Source organism: Rhinoderma darwinii, chromosome 11, assembly GCF_050947455.1.
Source record: "Rhinoderma darwinii isolate aRhiDar2 chromosome 11, aRhiDar2.hap1, whole genome shotgun sequence".
Lineage (NCBI taxonomy): Eukaryota > Metazoa > Chordata > Amphibia > Anura > Rhinodermatidae > Rhinoderma > Rhinoderma darwinii.
Genome location: NC_134697.1, coordinates 11,703,446 through 11,727,798, shown reverse-complemented (window position 1 = coordinate 11,727,798; position 24,353 = coordinate 11,703,446). Strand labels below are relative to the sequence as shown.

General features: G+C 47.2%; 1 protein-coding gene across 2 annotated transcripts; it reads left to right on the top strand.

The window, feature by feature from the left end:
- Positions 1–1,803: 1,803 nt before the first annotated feature.
- On the top strand, positions 1,804–23,183 carry USP5 (ubiquitin specific peptidase 5). 2 transcript variants are annotated; one of them, XM_075842951.1, is made up of 20 exons: positions 1,804–1,979; positions 3,771–3,896; positions 6,830–6,896; positions 7,052–7,185; positions 7,334–7,479; positions 8,655–8,839; positions 9,564–9,658; positions 9,739–9,932; positions 10,409–10,480; positions 10,722–10,797; positions 12,019–12,144; positions 12,232–12,385; positions 12,476–12,650; positions 13,295–13,383; positions 14,464–14,655; positions 15,748–15,891; positions 18,458–18,603; positions 18,786–18,942; positions 19,552–19,636; positions 22,709–23,183. In XM_075842951.1, the coding sequence occupies exons 1-20, from the start codon at positions 1,872–1,874 to the stop codon at positions 22,800–22,802; spliced, it is 2,565 nt and encodes an 854-aa protein (XP_075699066.1). In that variant the 5' UTR covers positions 1,804–1,871; the 3' UTR covers positions 22,803–23,183. The 2 variants fall into 2 exon arrangements, with proteins under 2 accessions (XP_075699066.1, XP_075699067.1); XM_075842952.1 differs by having other exon boundaries at positions 1,805–1,979; positions 14,464–14,586.
- The last annotated feature ends 1,170 nt before the right edge of the window (positions 23,184–24,353 follow it).

Sequence of the window (24,353 nt, the reverse complement as noted above, 5' to 3'; positions counted from 1 at the left end):
GGCGGTCATTAGTGGGCTTTATTCTAGAGCGCCGCCAAACTACGTCGCTGCTGTAGAATAAAGTAAACAGAGCAGGGAGCCGTGAAATCTCCCTGCTCTCAGCTGCCAGAAGCAGCTGAGGGCTGGGGGCGTCCCTGCTCTGCTGGGTGAGATCGATATTAGTATCCATCTCACCTGTTTAACCCTTCAGATGCGGTGCACAATAGCGAGCACCGCATCTGAATGGTTTTGGAGAGAGGGAGGGAGCTCCCTCTCATCTCACTGACACCCGGCGATAAAATCGCCGAGTGTCTGTGTCTTCTATGGCAGCCGGGGGTCTAATAAAGACCCCCAGGTCTGCCTGGAGCGAATGCCTGCTAGATCATGCCGCAGGCATGACCTAGCAGATGCCTGTCCGTTTTAAACGGACAGGCAGTAATACACTGCAATACAAAAGTATTGCAGTGTATTATAATAGCGATCGGAGGATAGGGAAGTCCCCTAGTGGGACTAGTAAAAAAGAAAAAAAAGTTTAATAAAGTTAATAAAAAAAAAAAATGAAAAACCCAGCTTTTCCCCTTACAAAATGCTTTACTATTAAAAAAACTACAATAAAGCAAAAAAGTTACACATATTTGGTATCGCCGCGTCCGTAACGACCCCGACTATAAAGCTGTTACATTATTTAACCCGCACTGTGAACGCCGTAAAAAATAAAATAAAAAACAATGGAAAAATTGCTGTTTTGTGTTAATCCTGACTTAAAAAAAATTTGATAAAAAGTGATCAAAAAGTCGCATCTACTCTCAAATGGTACCAATAAAAACTGCAAGTCGTCCCGCAAAAAACAAGACCTTATACAGCTATGCCGACGCAAAAATAAAAAAGTTACAGCTCTTCGAATGTGACAATGGAAAAATCTAAAAAATGGCTTGGACATTAGGGCCCAGAATGCAAGCAGGGGGAAGGGGTTAAGGCGCCCGTTAAGAGAATAAACATCACGATCATTCACTTAATCAGCTCTACAAACGGATGGGAGGAAAACGTTTTTTCTGGAATTATTCTATAAATGATAACATTTCTCTCACCACTAGGGGGAGCTTACTGCATATAGAATTATTATTGGCAGTTGCATACATAAGAAGTGATCTCCCTCTAGTGGTGACTGCAGGCAAGCAGAATTTTATCATGTAACTCTAGGACTGCGTGGAGGGAAGCCTGGGATTTAAAGGGGTTGTGCCATCAATAGAAATGGAAAATGTTATTGTACTGTGCATGCACTTCTGACATTCTCTAGAATGACGTGCAGGGACCTATACATTTGAACACCAGGGGGTGCTATTGCAAGCAGATAACCGGCATATTTCTGCAAGGAAACTTTTTTAATAAAAAATACTTTACAAAGTTAAGCTAAAATGTATATTCAGTTTATATATTGCCATTTCTATTGATGGCACAACCACTTTAAAGCTCCGTATAAAAAAAAAACAAGGCTCAAACGCCTATAAAGAATTATCAACCTAATTAGAGTAAGTTGTCGTCTCCAATGTAGACCCGAATGCGCTTAGAAACTACATTACTCCAAATCCTGCGTTTGGCCGTGGGGCAATAAATTGTTTTTGCTTTAGGGGTTATAGAGCCTCCTCCCTCCAGTATCCCTTGCCCTCATCAACTATGGCCGCCAGATTAACGCCATGTGAATATTTGCCGCAGAATTGTACCTAATACGCATGCGTATTACCCAGTAGGGGCGCTGCTCAGTCATTGTTCATGGCGCATGCGTGATCTGTCTTCTCAGTCCTTCTCGGCACCACTGAGACTGTGAGGAAGAGGACAGATCGTCGCCGGAAGCGGAAACAAAGCCTTGTCACTATCCTCCAGGAACCGGAGTCATGGTGGACGTTAAGGATGCGCTGTTGTCTGTCTTGCCGACTATCCGGGTACCCAGGGCTGGTGACCGAGTACACAAGGATGAGTGTGCCTTCTCCTTCAATACACCGGTATTACATTGTCATCCCTGTTTAGTCCACCATGATAGTGAGCTGCCCTGTCATTACACCCGGTATCTATGGTTTCACCACATTGTACTCTGTCCGTCCAGATACTGCTAGAATTATTGTCCACTGGCACTTCTTAAAGGGCACCCGTCACCAGACATACCTTTTATATTACGTGGCTTCTATGGAAAGTCCTAGTAAGAAAAAGTCATTGGCTGCGGCTTTAACCTTTTTAAACATCCCTCCAATCTGGGGAATGCTAAAAAAATAAATGTGTGCGGTGTATGCAGATTAGGGTGGCGAGTCCCACCCAGACCAATGAGACGCAGCGAAAGAGGCCCATGTGACTGCTCATACAGGCTGCGCTGGTTCATTTGATATTTAAGGAGGAGGAGTTCTTACACCACTTTCTATTGGCTGAAGAGTGTCTTTAATTTGCATAATGCACGTCATCTTCTGACCCAGATCCCACCCTAGTCCGGTTCCGATCACGTCATTGTATTTCGTTGTATTTATTTGCAATGGTCGCCAGCGACTTATTTATTTTTCCCCCCTGTCGTAAAATATTGACATTGCATTTAGATAATTCCATGATTTATCCGCTACTGGCGGGCGTCGCCATTGACCCGTACACTTAAAAATGGTCGCAGCCTGATGATGATCCAACGACGATCCTGCAGCCGCAACACGGACTTTTAAATGCGGCTGTAATAATGCTCTGACACCCACTGAGCAGCCCCCGAACTGATTGGCCCAGAGGCACCGCGTGTTCACCGCCACGGCACTTATCCGTAAAGGAGTCGCAGCCGCGATCGTGTTTCCTCTCTGCCAATCAAAGCACTTTTGAATCTTGGATGTGCTGAAACACTATGAGCTTCTTCTAGATCCACTGTGCTAGTCGTCTGTCTCATGATAGATTCCTTTTAAAGGGCCATGACATTTTGGGCCTATTATTAGGTTGATAACAGAGAACAATACATTGTATAACCTGTATAGCAAATTGAGAGTAGATAGACTTCAGGTTTAGAGGGCCGGTCTATTCTAGTACTTAGTTGTATTTCTGCGTTGTGCCGTTCCTCTGTTATTCCTCCTAGAAATGTAAGAATAAATTGACAGCTGATGTGTTACCATTCTACTTGTCAAAGGGGCGTGTCCTTACAGTCAGCACTGATTGGACATTGTCAGTCTGTGTAGGGACACACCCCCAACTGGTAACACCCACTTGTCAATTTATTCATATATTTCTAGGAGGAGTAACAGAGGAACAGCAGAACGTAGATTTTTAAGACAAAAATGCTCCAGAATTGTTATTTCATGGGGTATACAATTATTTACTAAAACAGACATGTCAGGACAGGTGACCGTTCAGGGGTGGTCTCATCATAGATTAACCCCTTTCATATAGGGTGCGGCTCCCAATACCCCCCAGACAGCTGTTATCGCCTCTGCAGGGGAAATGTAGTATTACATGGTGGATGTAATATATGGAGGGCTCGTGTCCACCTCTTACGGAGCGTATCTCCATTCTGGCTCATAGAGCGGGATCCCGACCAGCCTGTATGACGTCCAATATAGGATTCAGCACGTGACTTCTTCTCTGTATATGGTATACCAGAGGGCATTCTGGGTAATGGTACGGCCTCTACACTACATGTACGGCTCATTATAGGTTTATATTTATTGCTCTAAATTCTGCTCCATCAGTGTAATGTAGCGACAAAGGACCCCAGCTGAATGAAATCCCCCCCATAATGTGCGGAAACTTTCTTATGTGGAATATGTCTTGTGTTACAGGAGTCCGATGGTGGATTATATATCTGCATGAATACCTTCCTGGGGTTTGGTAGACCATACGTAGAAAAGTACTGCAACAAGTCGGGCCAGAGAGCATTCCTGCACCTGAAGAGGATCCCCAAACCGGTACTGGAGCTGTCTGAGGGGGGGAGGGGGGAGTTTAAAGGGAAGCCGTCACAAGGGCAAGTTTTCTTTGCATTAGGTCATCTATTTTTTTCACTATGACATGTCAGAAGTTTGTTAAACTACACTTTAAGGCTGGATTCACACGAACGTGGCGTTTTTGCGGACGCAAAAATCACTTGCCAGCTCCGTGTGTCATCCGTGTATGATGCGCGGCTGCGTGATTTTCGCGCAGCCGCCATCATAGAGATGATTCTAGCCGACGTGAGTCACTGTCCAGGGTGCTGAAAGAGTTAACTGATCGGCAGTAACTCTTTCAGCACCCTCGACAGTGAATTCCGATCACCATATCTAGCAACCTGTTAAAAAAAAAAAAGAGGTTCGTACTTACCGAGAACTTCCCGGCCGTTGCCTTGGTGACGCGCCTCTCGACATCTGGCCCCACCTCCCTGGATGACGCGGCAGTCCATGTGACCGCTGCAGCCTGTGCTTGGCCTGTGATTGGCTGCAGCTGTCACTTGGACTGAATTGTTATCCCGGGAGGTCAGACTGGAGGAAGAAGCCGGGAGTTATCGGTAAGTTAGAACTTTTTTTTTTTAACACGTTCATGTATATTGTGATCGGAAGTCACTGTCCAGGGTGCTGAAACAGTTTAACTCTTTCAGCACCCTGGACAGTGACTATCTCCTGAGGTCGCGTATCGGATATTTTTTTGCCGAGTTCGGCCGAACCCGGTGAAGTTCGGTTCGGTTGTCCGGGTTCGCTCTTCTCAAAGACACTCCGTTTGGATGTTTGTAAACAGAAAAGCACGTGGTGCTTTTCTGTTTACATTCATCCTTTTGACAGCTCTTGCGCGAATCACGCAGTTCGCATGGAAGTGCTTCCGTGCGGCATGCGTGGTTTTCACGCACCCATTGACTTCAATGGGTGCGTGATGCGTGCAAAACGCCCAAAGAACGGACATGTCGTGACTTTTTTTCAGCGGACTCACGCTGAGCAAAAATCACGGACATGTCTGCACGGCCCCATAGACTAATATAGGTCTGTGCAACGCGCGTGCAAATCACGCGCGTTGCACGGACCTTTTTCACGTTCGTCTGAATAAAGCCTCAGGCTGGGTTCACACGACCTATTTTCAGGCGTAAACGAGGCGTTTTACACCTCGAATTACGCCTGAAAACACGGCTCAAATACGTCGGCAAACATCTGCCCATTCATTTCAATGGGTTTGCCGACGACCTGTCATTTTACACGTCGCGGTCAAAAGACGGCGCGTAAAATAACAGCCTCGTCAAAGATGTTAAGGACACTTCTTGGGACGTATTGGAGCCGTTTTTCATTGACTTCAATGAAGAACAGCTCCAAATTACAGCCGTAATTGACGCCTCGCAAAACGCGAGTACAAGCAATTACGTCTGAAATGCAGGAGCTGTTTTCTCCTGGAAACACCTCCGTAATTTCAGCCGTAATTGTCGTTATCGTGTGCACATACCCTAAAGGAACACTCAAGGTAAATCTGAAACATTATTATGCCTAGTGCAGGGCCTGAGGAGCGGAGCATGAGAGAATCAATTTGTCATTCTCCACCCCCTCAGGCCCTGCAGTTGGCATAACGTGGTGTATCAGTCAGGGCCGGAGTGTTCCTTTAAAAGGGTTTTCCACTTTCTGACAACTGATTACCTGGATAGGTCATCCGTATATGATCGGTGCGTGTCCGACCCCCGGGCTCCGGACGATGTTGCCGGAAGCAGATGGCTCCGGGCAAAGAATAGCGGCCGTTCGGCGGTATTGCAGCTCTGCTCCTGTTCAAGTGAATAGGAGCAGAGCTGCAGTTCTGCCGAATGGCTGCTATGCAGTGGTCGGAGCCATCTGCTTCCGGCTCCAATTACCTCATCCCTTTCCAAACATCCGGTGCACGGAGGCAGCCGAAGTTGCGGATCGGTGCGCGGTCCAGTGTATAGGTCCTCCGTTTCCAGAAAGTGGACAACCCCTTTAAAGTGTAGCTCCAGTTGTACTTTACTGCCTCAGCTGACATCAGATGTGGTGTTGTGGCACCGCATGACACCTGGAGAGTATCGTGCACGGGTGCAATTATATCGTGCAGGAGCGTCTCTCCGCGTCTCATGTTCAGGCAGGAGACGACAACTGGAGCTGCACTTTAAACTCCAGCGCCCGTAGCATCCAGTCAAACTTTATAAAATGAGAACAAGTTTCTGATTGGTTTCTATATAGACAACGCCATTGTTGTATTCATTGTGAGGTTTTTATTCCATACCCCATGTCTTTGTTTTGGTGCAGATATCAGTGTCAACCAGCGCTCCAATTCTATAATTATGTCTCCGTTATTAAACTTTAGAAATACATAAACCATTCCGTTTGGATTTTAGATTTTTTTTTTAGTCAAGTTGTGCAAAATGCGTCAGTCACTCAGTATGAGATTTAAAGATCTGGGGATCAGCTGATCATCAAAGGGTCCGGCTACTGTAACCCCAAGCAATTAGCTGCCATCTCTGGTGGAAGCTCTGTGCTGCCACTGCAGGCTAAATGTAGTATTACATGTAGTAGTATATCACACAGTCTGCTAGAATGCAGCGGAGTGGCAAATAGAGGTGGGGTTGAGCAGAGGACTTCCTCTCTCTGATGTCCATATTCCTTAATAGGCTTTAATAAACACTCCGGCTAATTCTCCCTCTCCCTTTTTTTTAAAATTTGATGCAGCGCAGGGTAGTTTGATGTATTGGCTTACCTGGTACTGTATTTCACGGGTAGCCGCTCTGTTCCTGGCCGCCGTTGGGTCACGAGATCTCCAGTTTGACCACCCAAAATCAGAGCTCCGTCTCTCAAAGCAAGTCTATGATACCTACATCAAAGCCTAGGACCGCAACTGGCTGAACCATGGAATCATTCGCTGACCAAGTAATATTTGTGTTCTACAGAAAACCGATGATTCCAGTTCAAATACAGGAGATCCCCCTCGCAAGAAGCCCACGCGTCTCGCTATAGGTAAGAACTTGTGGACCATTTACCTGCCTGAAATGAATGGCTGCACGGGATCTGTGCCTGATACTAATACTTTATAATGGGGAATGGGTTTCCCCCTCTCCTGCTTGTTCTCCTCCATCATTCTCTTATCCTCGGTGTCTCTCCCCTTTCTTTAGGGATGGAGGGCGGATTTGACATGTGTGATGAGCAGTGTGAGTATGAGGAAGAGGTGAAGATGATCATTCTGCCCGAGTTCCTGGAGATTCAGCGGGATGGACTGTTGGGACTCCCAGAGATGGTCAGGGACCGGGTGGGTAATCTGAGGTGTGTGTGTGGGGTGGGGGGGACATGTGAACATTAAATGATTACATTGGGGTGTTGAGAGGATTTGTCGTATTGCATTCTTTCTTGCTGCCCTTCTTCCTGTGCATCTCACTTCATTCTCCTGTGTCCCTCAGGTATCCACTGCCATTGACGGAATCCTGGCGGCTGACTCTGCTTCCCGTAAGCAAGAGATCCAGGCGTGGGACGGGGAGGTGAGACAAGTCTCTAAACATGCATTCAATCTCCAGCAGCTTGAGGGGGCTCCCCGCATCCCTCCTTGGTAAGTAAATGACACCTCTGTGTTTCCTAGCTGAAGCTTTATAGCTTGTCCTTCGTATCTCCTCTAGCATGGCTCTTAAAGGGGTACGGTGCTGTGATAAAATGCTGACCCCCTAGGCAAAAGTCAGTAATTTACACCCAGCCCTGATTCCTCCCTGCCGTCCCTGTTCTTGGGGCTACGGTGGAAATGCAGGAAATCGCTCCTCATGTGGCATGTGCCTGTTTTATAGAATTGCTTCATCTGCATGTAGGTTAGCTCTTACATCTGCACCGCTGTCCAGTCCCAATCTCAGGTGAAGGGTAGCAGAATGCAGACTGATTTCTATAAAGCCCTGTCCTGACTGCTGCCTGTTGAGCAGCTTTTTATGAGTGTGGGACTTACCACGTGTACTCCATTCCCTTGCTGGTTTTCTCCTCGGTCCCCCTGCCATTCGCTGCATCAGTACGCGTTTTGCATATTATAATAAGTCACATTGCCACAGCGGCCTATTGCTAGTAGTCACGTTGACGTCTCCTCCAACGTGACATCGTATCCCATATCCGCGATTACAACGCCGCGTGATGCCGTGGAGCCCAGCAGTGAGTTGGTAAGGCATGGAGATGAGGGAGTTAATTATTTGCCCTACATTACAATGAAACTTTCAAAAGTGCCCTGGACAAAGCAGCGCCCCCTATACTCTGAACCTCCCGACACAGGCGGCCGCAACCTTGGCACGCCTCACATTTTCTCCCGTTCGGGATATGTCGTCACTTCGGATGAGCCGCTGTGGCCGTGTGACATATGATAGCATACAAAACATCTCATGATGCAGCGAACGGTGGGGGGCCGTGGAGACCACCAGCAAGGGAATGAAGGAGAAATGAATGGGTCAGTGCTGTAGTTTTCTGAACAGCCGGGTGGCCTGGAGCACCGCTGTGCAGGGAAAACGTTGAAGGGGAGGCAGCGCTAAAGTAGCACTGCGCCACTTTTCACTCTCAGGATCGGTGAGGGTCCGAGCAGGCAGACCCCCACTAATCACAAACTGACGGCCTAGCTAAGCGCCATCACTTTCTGTGATAGGAAAAAAGCTTGTTTCATATCTTCGAGAACCTCCTTGAATACTGTCCCTCTTGTTATTTGCGATTTGACTTTACTGATTTTCTTTATAAACCTTCCTGTCTTAATGTCTCGTCCAGCGGCTGGAGGTGCAGCGTGTGCGACCTGCAGGAGAACCTGTGGCTCAATATGACAGATGGAGCGATCCTTTGTGGAAGACGATACTTTGATGGCAGTGGAGGGAATAACCACGCAGTGCAGCATTACAGGGAGACTGGATACCCACTGGCTGTCAAACTGGGAACCATCACCCCAGATGGAGGCGGTGAGTTATTTTATTCTTTTAGAGCTTAACCAATCACATCACAGCATTTAGGTCAGGTTCTCACATTATCGTTTTGGTGCAGTTGCTGAAGAGGTAGGTGGCAAGGGAAGGACTTTTTAGATGGTTTTGATGTAGCCGCAAGACCCGGACCCCCACTTGTTTTGAGTGAACTGAATTTGGATTACCATAAAACCAGGGGGTCATGGTGTTGCGGCCATAAAAATCAATCATCTTTGCATATATTCTTCATTCAATATCTCCTACCGTTTTTTACATACAGCACTAATGAAGACTTGTGCCTCCATGGTTACAGACTGCAAACAAACCCTGCGAGTGGTGTGATCTGGCAGTCGTGTTACTTCCCTCTTCTACTGTCTGTATGTCGTCAAGGAGTGCAGTAAGACAGCAGGATCAGACTACATGCAAGATTTTTATGTAGTCTGTAACCGTGGAGACACATAAGTGCATTAAGGCTGTATACACAAAACAGGAGATTATTTTTAAAGGAGGTGTCTGATGACTCATGGCCACTCTGAACGACTTATAACAGCCGATCGCCCCAGCAGCCACATTCACAAAGCGATTGTCTCTGATAAGACATCCCCTTTAATCTAGAATATATATTCATTGGAGATATAAAAATTGCAAAAGTGTACATACCCCTTTCAGATCTTTTTCTAGCATTGCCTTTCCTGTCCCTCATTGTTCCACTACTCTCTATCAGATGTCTATTCCTATGATGAAGATGACATGGTTCTTGACCCCAACCTGGCTGAACATCTAGGTCATTTTGGAATTGACATGATGAAGATGCAGAAGGTGAGAGAAGCCGTGCCGATATTCGTGCTGGGCCATAGTCTCTCCCATACACATACCCTAACCTCTCCTCCCATTGCTAGACGGACAAGACAATGACTGAGCTGGAAATTGATATGAACCAGAGGATTGGAGAATGGGAACTGATCCAAGAATCTGGGGTACAGCTTCAGCCCTTGTATGGACCAGGGTACACAGGGATTTGCAACCTGGGCAACAGCTGCTATCTCAACTCCACTATGCAGGTCCTGTTCAGTATACCTGCCTTCCAGCGCAAGTGAGTGTCTCAAGGGTCAGGGTTCACACTGGATACATCCTCAGAATGCCCGAGCAGACAGTCACCCCTGCTTTTTGGGAACACACATCCTGTCATGTGCTTTCTAAGCTGGGGGTGAGCATAGGGGTTAAGGTTGGGGCTGGGCTAAATGTGTATGCTATGGTTCTGCCATCTAATACATAGATTATATCAGTAGGGAGGATGTAGGATCCATCAGAAGATATCCTGACAACTTTTGCTATCAGGATTGTGCAGCATTCTCAGGCTGCGGCGGACAAAACCGCATCCATGTGCGCTAGCCAATGTCCTCGTGATTCTGCCGGCAAAATCGCGCGGCCATTGAACATCGCGTGTGGGTCGTGGTTTCTTCGGCATGCCTCAGCGTGAGGTTGTGGCCCTAAGACACCTGGGGGCTGTCCTATGTAAATATTAGCATTCAAACTTGGAATATAACTTCTAGTCTTGATCGCTTACAGGTATGTGGAACGAATGGAGCAAATATTCCATAAGGCACCGGCGGATCCCACACAGGATTTCAACACCCAAGTGTAAGTGAATGGGAATATGTTTTTTTTTTTCAATGGGATCTGTATGTAGGGTTGGAGGAGGGGCGCTAATATCCCTTTAGGGTTCAGTAAGGACGAGTTCTGGTGCTTTATTACGTGATATGATTTGTGTCGTACAGTGTAGGATTTGGCAGGAATGTTCATGGTTCTCTTCAGTAGTTGATGCGATTCACACCTGTCCATACTGGAATATATAACCTTGTCTTATTCTTGGTTTCCACAGAGCTAAGCTCGGTCACGGTTTGTCGTCTGGTGAAAACTCAAAGCCGGCTAGCGAGAAAGAAGGCGAGGATCTGAAGGTGAGACATTGTACCAGAAATAAAAACTGTAAGGGCAGGAGCCTATAGCCATGGTTGCTGTGTACCCCCTAATAAGACGAGCAAGAAAACAACTTTTCCACCCGAATTTCTTAGTGACCATCAACCTCAGCAGTTTTAAAGGGGTTGTTCAGAATTAGAAAAACATGGCTTCTCTCTTCCAAAAACCGTGCCACACCTGTCCATGGGTTAAGTCTGGAATTGCAGCTCAACTCCATTGAGATGAAACGGGATTAGCTGCAATACCACACTCAACCTGTGGACAGATGTGGCGCTGTTTTTGGAAGAAAGCAGCAATGTTTTTGTAATTTTGTCCATCCCCTTTAATTGCTCCTCCGCCTTAGATTTCCATTTTCTCCTCGTACCTTGGTTATGTTTGTGCACTGACACCCCCCCCCCCCCCACCACCACTCACCAAATAAAGCATATGGAAAGGGATTACCTTCGTCTTCACGAGACAACTCCTTTAATTCTGTGCTGCTTAGTTCTAAGCTATTTCTGGGTAAGTTACCATTTATTGCAGCCTGTGTCCTGTGGTGACGCTGCAGGGAAACTGAACACTTACTGCCAAGTTCACCCACAGATGACAGCTGATTACTGGGGGTCCCAGCAGGGGGACACTCTGTGATCTGCTTATTGTAAAGAGACACTTGTAATAAGTGGAGAAACCCCTTAATGCATAAATTCTGAGCCTGAGCCTCACGTGAAGTTTAGCCATCGATATTCTATAACTTTCTAATACCGTTTTGAATTTAAATTCTTCACCGTTTTCAAGATCTCTGCTTGCTGTCAGCTAATGCAAAAATTATTGTTTACATTTAAGTGCTGAAAATCCATCTTATCCCTTGCACTGCTCACACAGCTGAGAGTTTGTTACAATTGTTTTCAGCCCTCTGTAAACTAAATACAGTAGCGGCATATATATCCTGTTCTGGACTGTCTTACGAACAATGATACATTGTAACAAGCAGTGAGAGCAGGAATAAGTCCAGAACAGTTTTCAGCTTATGAATGTAAACAAGAAAGTGTCTGATCGCTGACAGCAAGCAGAGATCTTGAAAATGGTAAGGAACGTATATTAGAAAGTTTCAGAACTTTTCATTATATAATGGTTAAACTTTACCCCGATACCACATGCTGTTTATTTTTGGTAATTGCGTCTGAATTTATCTGCACCATGAACCCCTCTGTGTTTGTCTGCAGGGTTTGCAGGATGGCATTGCACCACGTATGTTTAAAGCACTTATTGGGAAAGGACACCCCGAGTTTTCCACCAACAGGCAGCAGGACGCCCAGGAGTTCTTCCTTCACTTCATAAACATGGTGGAGGTGAGTGGCGGCGGTGGCGCACGTGGCAGCCTCTCTGTATACAGCTGTATACATTCTCAATGCTAAACCTGCTTTATGTCTCCGCAGAGAAATTGCCGCAGCTCTTCCAATCCCAATGAAGTTTTCCGGTTTCTGGTGGAGGAGAAGATTAAATGTCTGGTGTCTCAGAAAGTGAAGTACACACAGAGAGTGGAGTATATCCTGCAGCTGCCTGTACCCATGGAGGCAGCATTGAACAAAGGTCAGAATGAGCCGGCCGCAGCCTGGGTTATATGGGCACCGATCATCTATTGAAATGTGTGGGCTCACCTGTCCTTCATATGTTACACAGAGGAGCTCACTGCCTATGAACAGGCCAGACAGCAAGCGGAGCAGGATCACCGGCCGCCTCCCGAACTAGTCCGAGCACGAATCCCATTTACATCCTGTCTAGAAGCCTTTGCAGCCCCTGAGCAGTTGGACGAGTTCTGGAGCGCCGCCCTGCAGGCCAAGTCCAATGCACTCAAGTAAGAACGGATGGTTTTGGTACAATATATTTACAAGCCTTATTTTCTGTGTTTTAAAGGGGTTTATCCTGTCCCCCGGGACCCCCTCAAATTCCGTCCGCCACATAGTAACGTGTTGCATTTGAAAAGTTTTGCAACTTTCTAATATTCTATTTGTCTACTTCTCACCGTTTTCAACATTTCTACTTCCCCCTAATTGAATAAAGCATTTTTGTAGATATTCGGCGATTTAATTCTGTTCTGAACTAGTCCTTCTCACGCAGCTGAGGGTTTGTTACAATAAAGCGGTCTAGACCATCCTCTTTAAGGTAAATACATCAGCAGCGCAAGTTTCCTCCTTGTCCTAGACCCCAGTTTGATAACCTACCACTTATAAAATGTAAAACTACTACTGCGTGCGCAGCACTAGGTCAAGACCGTTACCAGACTCTGAATGTTAACTGAGAGTTTCCATTCACTGACCGCAAGTACAGATTTTGAAAATGGTAAGAAATAGAATGGCAAAGTATATTCGAAAGTTGCAGAACTTTTTATGTGTCGCCGCTTCTCTTCCAGAAACCCCCGTTCTTGGGATTGGCGGGCGGTACAAGTGGTGAGACTCCCACCGATAACATCTCTGTTTCATTGTCTCATGTTTTGTCTAGGACCTCTCGCTTTGCCTCATTCCCTGATTACTTGGTCATCCAAATTAAGAAATTCACCTTTGGTCTGGACTGGGTTCCAAAGAAATTGGGTAAGGACACAAGGTTTCATCGTGATTGTGGAGGTTTCATCGTGATTGTGGTCAGTTCTACTGGGGAATATAATGACGGCTTCGTCCAGCTTCTGGCACCGTACAATGTGGGGATGACTCAAGCTAATAATGTTGGGTTCTCCTCCCTGGTCTCTTCTCCTTGTGCTGTTCGGTTTTCCTATTGACACGACCCTGATAGCAATAATGCATTTTAGGTGCTATGTGACTCGCAGAACATCTAGTATTACATGGCGGCCATTCAGATATCGAAATCCGCCAGAACGGGCTAATAAGGGTCCCAATCAGTGGAGCCTCCCCTATTCTATCCGTATGCTCTAATAGGGCATATGGACGGGTCGTCTTCATAAGACAGCCCATTGACCTATACACAAATCGTATGAACATATTCGGGCATATGGACATCATAGTGGAGTCTCCCCTGCTCAAGACCCCCCTCTATGAGCCTGTTCTGGCAGCATTGGATATCTGAATAGCCGCCATGTAATACTACATATTCTGTGAGTCACATAACACCTAAAATGCATTGTCCCCTGCAGCGGCCACTGGCCCCAACTACACCGGGCAAAATCAGCTGTTTGCTGGAAGCGGGACCTGTGACGATCACCCAGGGGCCGCATTCTGAAAAGGGTTGTCTGAGACAAGAAAACAGGTTTTTGTCTTTTATTTATTTTTCTAGAAACTGCGCCACTCATGTCCGTGGGCCATGTCTGGAATTGCATCTCCGCCCCGTTCACATAAATGCTGCAATACCAGACACAGCCATAGACCAGAGTGAAACTGTTACTGGAAGAATTTTTTTTTAATTCAGACGGTCCCTATTGGGGAAATCACTTTGAGCGTATATTCTGACATCTCATAGAGGCACAACCGTATTTGGGATATCCAGAAAAAGAAAGTCGTCCCCCCCCCCCCCGCACCCCCCAAAAAAAACCTCTAGTGACAGATTTCTATGTTAGTAGTTCCAGGCTCTCGTTGGGAGACTCCATAGTATTCCGTTGTGCTGAATTTCCTCTATTCTGTGCTTTGATTGCACCTTCTCCCGTTTTTTATTTTCTGCAGACGTCTCAATTGATGCCCCAGAGGAACTGGACCTGTCTCAGTTTCGGGGTGGGGGTCTGCAAGGGGATGAAGAAGAACTTCCGGATGTTGCTCCCCCATTGGTGACCCCAGATGAGCCCAAAGGTAGCCTTGGTTTCTATGGCATCGATGATGACGACTCGTACTGCTCCCCTCACTTCTCCTCTCCGACATGTTAGTGTTTCTGCCTCTTGTGGGACATGTGACTGTTGGGTGAACGGATGTGCGGGTCCCTGTTACTGTCTGAGGTCCTCCCCTAGTGTCCCTCGTAGGCCATATCCCATATTGTCCTTAACTGAGCAGTGTCCCTTCATTGTGTATCACAATAGCTATAATGCCAATTCCAGAGGATGTAAATAAAGCTCATAGGCTATGTACAACTTTGGAGGGCAATTTTTTTTTAAATAAAAAGGTCAGCCGGTGTGATTGGTGAAACTTTCTAAATAGTTTTTATTAAAAATGTTTTACTTTTTGAGATACAGCTGCTCTGTATTCTCTATACAGATCAGCTGTATCATTCGCTATGACCTGAATCAGTCAGTCCAGCGGACCTGACGGGTTCAGTGTCTCTGACACGCAGGATCCACCTGTAATATGGTGTGCTGTGTTTTTATATTTGTTCTGTGTATGCAGCGAACCATAGAGTCCTATACATACCTATATAGACTGCTAGGTGGATATATGTGTAAGTTACAAACACAGTCCGTCCCTCATCCCGCAGCCTGGGAGATTTATCAAAACGAGTGCAAGGGATAAGTACAGGAGCTATCCATAGCAACCAATCAGATTCTTCCTCTCGTAAGCCCTTTGGAGAATGAAAGCAGCGATTTGATTGGTTGCTACCACTTTTCACTTGCATTAGTTTTGATAAGTTTTCCCCCAGTGTTTATGATCAATCCGGAAGTGCTGACGGCAGCCAGTGATCTGCCTGAGTGGACTCTGTATATGACGCCCCTGTGACCACTGCCGGTGTAGAGCTCGTCACAGTGAGTCAGCGCAGCTCTCGTACCCTGTAGTCTATGACGTGACACTAGTGCTATAGTTCAGTGTATGTGTTACATGAGATGTGGATGACTGGGCATGACCTGTGTGTCTGTATTGGGGGAGGGGGGTCTGCCTGTGGGCTCCCTACTCCCTTTGTCCTGGGACTTGGTAATCTGTCTCTTTCTTTGCTCACACTTTTGGGGATGTCTCTGAACCCCACTAAATGCAGGACGCCACATCCTGTCTCTTTATTCACTTCTATAACTGTCCCTGTCGTCACAGCTCCCATGCTGGATGAGTCGGTGGTCACGCAGCTGGTGGAGATGGGGTTCCCGGCTGAAGCTTGTCGCAAGGCTGTTTATTACACAGGCAACAGTGGTGCCGAAGCTGCAATGACGTGGGTGATGTCACACATGGATGACCCAGGTAATGTATGGAGGAGTTTGTTGTAACCTGAGCGTAGCTGCTGTATTATGGAAATAAAGCTTAAAGGAACACTACAGGCAAAACTAATAGACTGTTATGCTTCACGCAGGGCCTACAGGAAGAAAACTCTCTAGCGCCACCTATAGGTAACTATCCTGTAAGTCAATGCTTGACCCCTTATAGAACTTTTTGAAGCATCACTCAGGTTATCAGCCAGACCAGAGTCACCCGTCTGTACACAGCGCTGTTTCTCAGTTGTTGCTCCTCATCAGTAACGGGTAGGGTTTTTGTTTGCGGAGTCAGATGCCTTTGAAGCAGTTCTTGAAAAATACTGATTTTTCCTTGCGGAGATCATGATGAGGAGCAGCCACTCCGAAATAGTGCTGCCTACAGATGGGTGTGTCTGGTTTGGCTATTAACCCGAGTCGTTTTGAGATTCTATAAAAGGTCAGACATTTACTTACAGGGTAGTCACCTATAGGTGGCAGTAGAGAGACCGTTTTCTTACTATTTTCCAAACTTTTTCCCAGGGAGCATTGCCCTTTAGACTCTCCCACTAGCTGGATCTCCGCAAGGAGAATCGGTACATCCCGAGAGCAGAGATTTGAAGAGCATCTAAGAGGGAATCCCAGTGTCATGATTCTTTAAGAAGTGTACATTGAAAAGTTTGGTTTTCAATTTCTTGCTGTTTTTAAGATCTCTGCTTTCTGTCAGTGAATTATTGCTTACACCCGGTAGCAGAAAATCTGTAAAGATCTAATAACTTCTCACTGCTTATGTTTTGTTACAAATGTATCCAGTCTAGACAATTTAATTGTGAAATAAACAGTCTGGATTCCAGGCTGATACAATATATCCGTGCAGGTAAAATGTAGCAAACATCAGAACAGGAGAGAAATTTGGGCTGTTGATGCGTTTAGCGTGATGCGTAAGTGGCCATGCGTTCAGATGAGACATTCACCAGACAGCGGTAGCGATACTTAATTCTAACGTGGCACTTGGTCATCACGTCTCGGAGCGTGGCGCTTGGTCATCACAACTCGGAGCGTGGCGCTTGGTCATCACGTCTCGGAGCGTGGCGCTTGGTCATCACGTCTCGGAGCGTGGCGCTTGGTCATCACGTCTCGGAGCGTGGCGCTTGGTCATCACGTCTCGGAGCGTGGCGCTTGGTCATCACGTCTCGGAGCGTGGCGCTTGGTCATCACAACTCGGAGCGTGGCGCTTGGTCATCACGTCTCGGAGCGTGGCGCTTGGTCATCACGTCTCGGAGCGTGGCGCTTGGTCATCACAACTCGGAGCGTGGCGCTTGGTCATCACAACTCGGAGCGTGGCGCTTGGTCATCACAACTCGGAGCGTGGCGCTTGGTCATCACAACTCGGAGCGTGGCGCTTGGTCATCACAACTCGGAGCGTGGCGCTTGGTCATCACAACTCGGAGCGTGGCGCTTGGTCATCACAACTCGGAGCGTGGCGCTTGGTCATCACAACTCGGAGCGTGGCGCTTGGTCATCACAACTCGGAGCGTGGCGCTTGGTCATCACAACTCGGAGCGTGGCGCTTGGTCATCACAACTCGGAGCGTGGCGCTTGGTCATCACAACTCGGAGCGTGGCGCTTGGTCATCACAACTCGGAGCGTGGCGCTTGGTCATCACAACTCGGAGCGTGGCGCTTGGTCATCACAACTCGGAGCGTGGCGCTTGGTCATCACAACTCGGAGCGTGGCGCTTGGTCATCACAACTCGGAGCGTGGCGCTTGGTCATCACAACTCGGAGCGTGGCGCTTGGTCATCACAACTCGGAGCGTGGCGCTTGGTCATCACAACTCGGAGCGTGGCGCTTGGTCATCACAACTCGGAGCGTGGCGCTTGGTCATCACAACTCGGAGCGTGGCGCTTGGTCATCACAACTCGGAGCGTGGCGCTTGGTCATCACAACTCGGAGCGTGGCGCTTGGTCATCACAACTCGGAGCGTGGCGCTTGGTCATCACAACTCGGAGCGTGGCGCTTGGTCATCACAACTCGGAGCGTGGCGCTTGGTCATCACGTCCCTGGGCATGGCGCTTGGTTTATCACGACTTAGAGCGTGGCGCTTGGTTATTACGTCTCTGGGCGTGGCGCTTGGTTATTACGTCTCTGGGCGTGGCGCTTGGTTATTACGTCTCTGGGCGTGGCGCTTGGTTATTACGTCTCTGGGCGTGGCGCTTGGTTATTACGTCTCTGGGCGTGGCGCTTGGTTATTACGTCTCTGGGCGTGGCGCTTGGTTATTACGTCTCTGGGCGTGGCGCTTGGTTATTACGTCTCTGGGCGTGGCGCTTGGTTATTACGTCTCTGGGCGTGGCGCTTGGTTATTACGTCTCTGGGCGTGGCGCTTGGTCATCACGTCTCTGGGCGTGGCGCTTGGTCATCACAACTCGGAGCGTGGCGCTTGGTTATCACGTCCCTGGGCGTGACGCTTGGTTATTACAACTTAGAGCGTGGCGCCTCGATTGTGCCCGGACACTCCGTATGTGATTCACTATGTGATAAAACTTCCGGTAACCTCACAATATTCCATCTCTCTGCAGATTTTGCTCATCCTTTAGTTTTATCTGGGGTCAGCGCTCCACCTTCAGTCCCCACAGGAGGAGACCCTCCATCTGAGGAGCACATAGCCACCATTATATCCATGGGCTTCTCCCACGAGCAAGCAGTGAGGGCCCTCCGGTCTACAGTAAGTACTCCGCTGCCTATATAACTGCTCCCATCCTGTCCTCTTACACTGAGCCTTTCTATCCACCTGCTCCTAAAGCTGCCTGTAAACGTGGCCTATAACCCTAACCCCATAAGACAATCGGGAGCGATCACCTCCTGTAAGGGAGAGAGAACCTTACACTCCTCCTCTAACCCCTATAGAGCAACAGTCTGGAGCGTGCCGTGGACTGGATCTTCTCTCACATCGATGACCTGGACGCTGAGGCTGCCATGGACCTGTCAGAAGGACGTTCCGCTGCAGAATCCGTGTCGGAGAGTCTCCCCGCTGCTGGACCTCGTGTCAAAGATGGAAATGGCCGTGAGTGACCGTCCGATAGCAGCTGCGGCTGCATTATATACATTAATGGCTAAAGCTGCGTCCAGTGTGGAAAACCATTAACAAAGGACATGTCACTAGGGTAACATTGTTTTATAGGATACAGCCCATTTAGGGGGCACCATTCTATGCAAATTACTGGGCTTCTTGGTCTCATTGGTAAAGAGGCCTCGCCCGATCACATACACCACTATTAAACATCAAAGTTTCTTTATTGTATATTGAAAAGTTATACCAATTCTCAGTATAACGTGTGTATCAATTTCTCACTGTTGTCAAGATCTCTGCTTGCTGCCATTCATTTTCGCTCCCAGGGGATTAAAAAAAATATATATCTGTCCTGGTCATTTGATGAGCACACAGGTGCAGGGCTTGTTACAGGACAGTTATCGGAGCGGTGTCTTGTAACGAGCTGTCCATCTGCGTGTTTGTCACAAGGCCAGAACAGATTAGTTTTATTCCTTGGGAACAAACAATGAAGGTGCCTATCAAATGCCAGCAAGCAGAGATCTTGAGGACTGCGAGGAATTGTCATGTGATATGTGTCAGGTTTGTCTTTAGCCTCACTTTTATATTCTTTTGCCCTAACAGGATACGAGCTGTTTGCATTCGTCAGTCATATGGGAACGTCCACCATGTGCGGTCACTACGTGTGTCATATAAAGAAAGACGGACGGTGAGATCTTCAGTGTGGTGGTCACTTTGGTCTGCGTGCCGCCACCACCTTCTTCTCTGCAGATCTATAACTAGTTCTTGTTTCTATATTTCGCTTTCCAAACCTCACGTCATCTGTTACAGGGTCTAATAACTCTGCTCCAGCATGCGAGACCCCCCCCCCCCCCCCTCCAATAAGCAAATTACCAGGGTCTCACTGCAGGAAACCCTTCCAATGTGCAGCAGTATGTATGCTTGCTTTCATATACAAGATGCCCATTACCTTCAGTGAACAAACGTGGAGCAGCTGAAGGTTGCAGGAGATTAGAAAAGGGTCTATCTTTTTTTTTCCAGAAGCAGCGCCACTCTAGACCACAGGCTGTGTCTGGTATTGCAGTTCAGTCTCCTTTTAAATGAATAGGGTTAAGAGGCAATAGAAGACACAGCCTATGGACAAGAGGTGGGCTCCATTCTGGGGGGAAGGAATCTATAAATTAAGATTTAGAAAATCCTGCAGGCCATTAATCTTTTTGCGGTCAGAGTTTTCAGAGCTTTATTTTATACTTTTGACATACAAAAATCAAACCTGAAAAATTAAATTAAAAAAATCATATTAGACCCATATATCTTCACATTGTGCAAATGTCACCCAGCGCTAAACATTGATGGCCACTTTTATGCAATTTTGCATCAAAAATTTATAAATATATTTGTGCATATATACAGTATATGGAGAAAAGTATTGCCCCCCCCCATAATCATTGAATTCAGGTCTTTCATTCATTTTCGTCCCCCCCCCGGTGTACAACGTCCGGCACTCGTCCTGCAGTCACTTTACAGACGTTAGTGATAGAACGGGTCTTTCTAAAGATCTCTCTGAATTCCAGCGCGGTCCTGTAATCGGACGTCACCGCCGTAACAAGTCAGTTCAGGAAATGTCGTCTTCCTAGATATTCCACCATCACCTGTCAGTGATATTATTGTAAAGTGGAAGAATCACAGCAACTCAGCCACGAAGTGCAGACCACGTAAAGTTACAGAGCGGGGGCGCCGAGTGCTGAGGAGCAAGTGCAGTAAAGTCGCCGACGCTCCGCTGACTCCATAACTGCGGAGTACAGACCTCTGGTGTTAACATCTGCACAAAAACGGCGCCGGGAGCTTCATGACCGGAGGGCTGAGCAGCTTAAAGTGTAACTAAACTTTTAGAAAATCCTTTGACTTGTCATAGTGACATGTCAAAAGTTTTGATCGGTTGGGTTAAGCACTGAGACCCCCACTGATCGCTAAAAGAAAGCGCTGAGGTAAGCGCTGTGTCTTTTCGTTTTTGATCAGCTCTGCTCGGCTTTGTTCGGGTACGGGCTCAATAAGGAGTCTGTACACCGCTCATTCGGCTTTCCGAGAAAACTAAGCGGCACTGCGCTCACTAGATCTCCGTGCTAGGACCCCCACTGACTTGTCACAAGTTTTTTTTAAAGTTTAGTTACCTTTTAATTCTTCAGCACGCAAGACCTTTTGGACAATTGGAGCTTCCAACTTTGTGGGAACAGTTTGGGGGTTCGGCCCTTTTCTGTTACTCATGACTGCGCCCCAGAGCACAAGGTCCATAAAGACATAATTGGTTGGTTGGGGGGAGTTTTTCTGTGGAAGAACTTGACTGGTCACACACAGCCCTGACCTCGGTCCCACCCAACACCTTTGGGGTGAACTAGAATGGAGATTGTGAGCCAGGCCCCCTCCCCCAACATCTGTCTCAGACGCCCCAAAATCTTGTAGAAAGCCCCCAGAAGAGTGGAAGCTGTTTGTTTAACTGCAAAGGGGAACCAACTGCATATTAATGACTATGGATTTTGAATGGGATGTCATAAAAGCTCCTGTAGGTGTAATGTAGAGGTGTCCCAATACTTTTGTCCATATAGTGTATTTTGATGGCTAAAATTCTGACCTAAGCAGAGCCCGAGACGCACGACACCTAAAAACATCACTTATATCTATGTCTATATACTCGGATCTTCATATAAGCCTCAAAACTGAAGAGACCCGAAAACCTCTGGGATCCGCCGGTAAACATGCGAGTCACCGAGTCCACAAATGTTCTGATTAGATGCAGGGGGATTAGATGGGAAACTGCTCCCCTTCTCACCCCTGTAGTACAAAAAAACATCTATATGAGAGCAGAGATCCCCCATGAGGGCTAAGAGGGGGTGATGAGATGAAGAGAAGTTCCTGTATCCCCCCCCACGCAGACTTAGGAAGTAAAACTTTTCTTCCTGCACCCCGACTTCAAATTATGCGAGCCAAATATTGCAGCTCTGCTTTATTTCTGTTACTTATATAGCACCAACATATTCCGCAGCGCTGTACAGAGGTCCACACTTAGTGTCCCCATTGGGGCTCACAATCTAAATTCCCTATCGGTATGTTATTGGGGTATGAGAAGAAACCCACGGAGAGAACATACAAATGCAGGTGTTGTCTTTGGGTTAGTTTATAAGGGGGAGGGGCAGAATGAGGGTCCACCTCCAGGGCTCTGCCATTTATATCACTACTGCCCTCCTGTGGCAAGAGGAATGTTGGCACCCCCAGAGCCAATGTGTGACTCCTGCACTCCCTATAACCACTCCACTGCTCTCTCCTATTACTTAAATGGGTTCTCTAGGGGTCTTTATTACTTAAATGGGTTCTCTAGGGGTCTTTATTACTTAAAGGGGTTCTCTAGGGGTCTTTATTACTTAAATGGGTTCTCTAGGGGTCTTTATTACTTAAAGGGGTTCTCTAGGGGTCTTCCACATTGAAGGTCTATCCTCAGGATAGGTCATCAATATCAGATTGGTGGTGGTCCGGCACTCCTATTAATCAGCTTCTCGCCGCGGCCATTTCAGTCAGCTGATTGTGGGGGTGCCAGAAGTCGGACCCCCACCGATCTTATATGAATGACCTATTCTCAGGATAGGCCACCAATGTAAAAGTTTCGGAGAACACTTTTAAATGTGACAGAAAAGCGGGTTCCTTATTCTGCTCCAGGGTCCCCTCCCCCACTGTCTTCTCCTCCAGCCTCCGCCGTTGCTCATCATTGTCCTCTCATTGTCTTCCTCAGGTGGGTGATCTACAATGACCAGAAGGTCTGCGCATCTGAGAAGCCTCCAAAAGACCTTGGTTACATTTACTTCTACCAGCGTGTGCAGAGTTAATCCCCCTCCTCTCCTCAGTTTGTGTTCTGTGTCCCTCCATGGCGAGGATTATGGGATAAGAGGGTTCACATCTTCAAGGCTTGGGGCGGCTTTATTCCTGGGTTATTGCTACAAGACGTTCCTGTCCTTGGATTCTCCCAACCCTCCAATCCCATCACTGCACACCCCCCCAATATCTTCAGCAGAGAATGGGTCTGGCACAGGGACGGTCCGGCTGTGGCGGCTTCTGCACCGGGGACAGGACTCCGCAAGGCTCTCGGGGTGGATATCTGATACAGGGATCGGTGTGCTCTGGCTTGGGGTACAGGGGTTCCTCTCGCAGTAGTTGGCTGGTTTGTGTTCCCAAAACCGTGTGAATAAAGTTTGTTTTTTTCCTCCCCATTCTGTCCGTTTCTGTGGTTTTGTGTTTTGTCTAGGACCCAAAAATCTAAGGACGAGAGTCATGTCATGTATAGCGGTCCTGAGTCCTCATCAGTGGCTTCTTATAGCCATGGCCCTGTAGTCCGTTTCTAAGAATACATTTAGAGAGTTTTAAAGGGACAGACCTCTTAAATGGGTTGTCTGGGATTAGAAAATAGCGCCACTCTTGTCCATGGGCTACTCTGTGATTGCAGTACAAGCCTATTCACGTGACTACTGCAATACCAGACACGATCTATGGACACGAGTGGCGCTGTTTTTTAATTAAAAAATTCTTATCCAGGACACCGCCTTTAATGTTCTGGCGCTGCAGCCACTAAGCAGCCTCCGTTATTCTGAAGCGATCTAAACACTACGTCAAAAGCGAAAAATAAGCCAAAAATCTGTAAGGCGCAAAATGTTTTTGTACCACCATCTTCAATATAAGGGAGGATCGCTAAGTATACAAAAGACAAAAAGGCGTCTTACAGATAATTGGATGGTTCGCGACTTATGACTCGCCCTCTTTCTATATGTCGATCACTAACATTTCATCTACAGCTCTATCGCCTTTATATGAAACCGTCCTGTGTAATTCTATGTTATTAAAGTGATTTTTAAGGACTGTAATATTGAAATCATTAGGATCGGCAATCATCTGGTCAGTGGGGGTCGACTCCCAACTTCTCTGCCGATCAGCTGCTTGGAGGCGCAGTGGTGATCGCTGGAGCTCTGTGGTACGCTTCATTGTTTATTCAGTTACAGTGCTGTACATTGGTTGTGGCTGTGTATGGTACTGCAGCTCACAGCAGCTGAGACTCATGGTAATTAGCTGCAGTACCAGGCACAACCACAACTGAATGTACAGCGCTGTGGCTGGTCTTGGCCAGAACCGTGACGATTCGGACACCTGACTAGTCGCATAATGATCAGAAACCGTAGCTCACAGCATAAAGATTCATACAGAGTTCAATACTAGCAGTATAAATACATATGCAGTGAGCTCCCCCTAGTGGTGGCTGCAGGCAGCCAGAATACTATAATTTACCAAGAAAGGAAAAACAAAGCTTCCCTACTGGTCAGCACAGAATTCTGACCTAAAAACAGCATGGTGGATGTTAATACAGGTGTTGTACATTGGGCGGAGCTCTC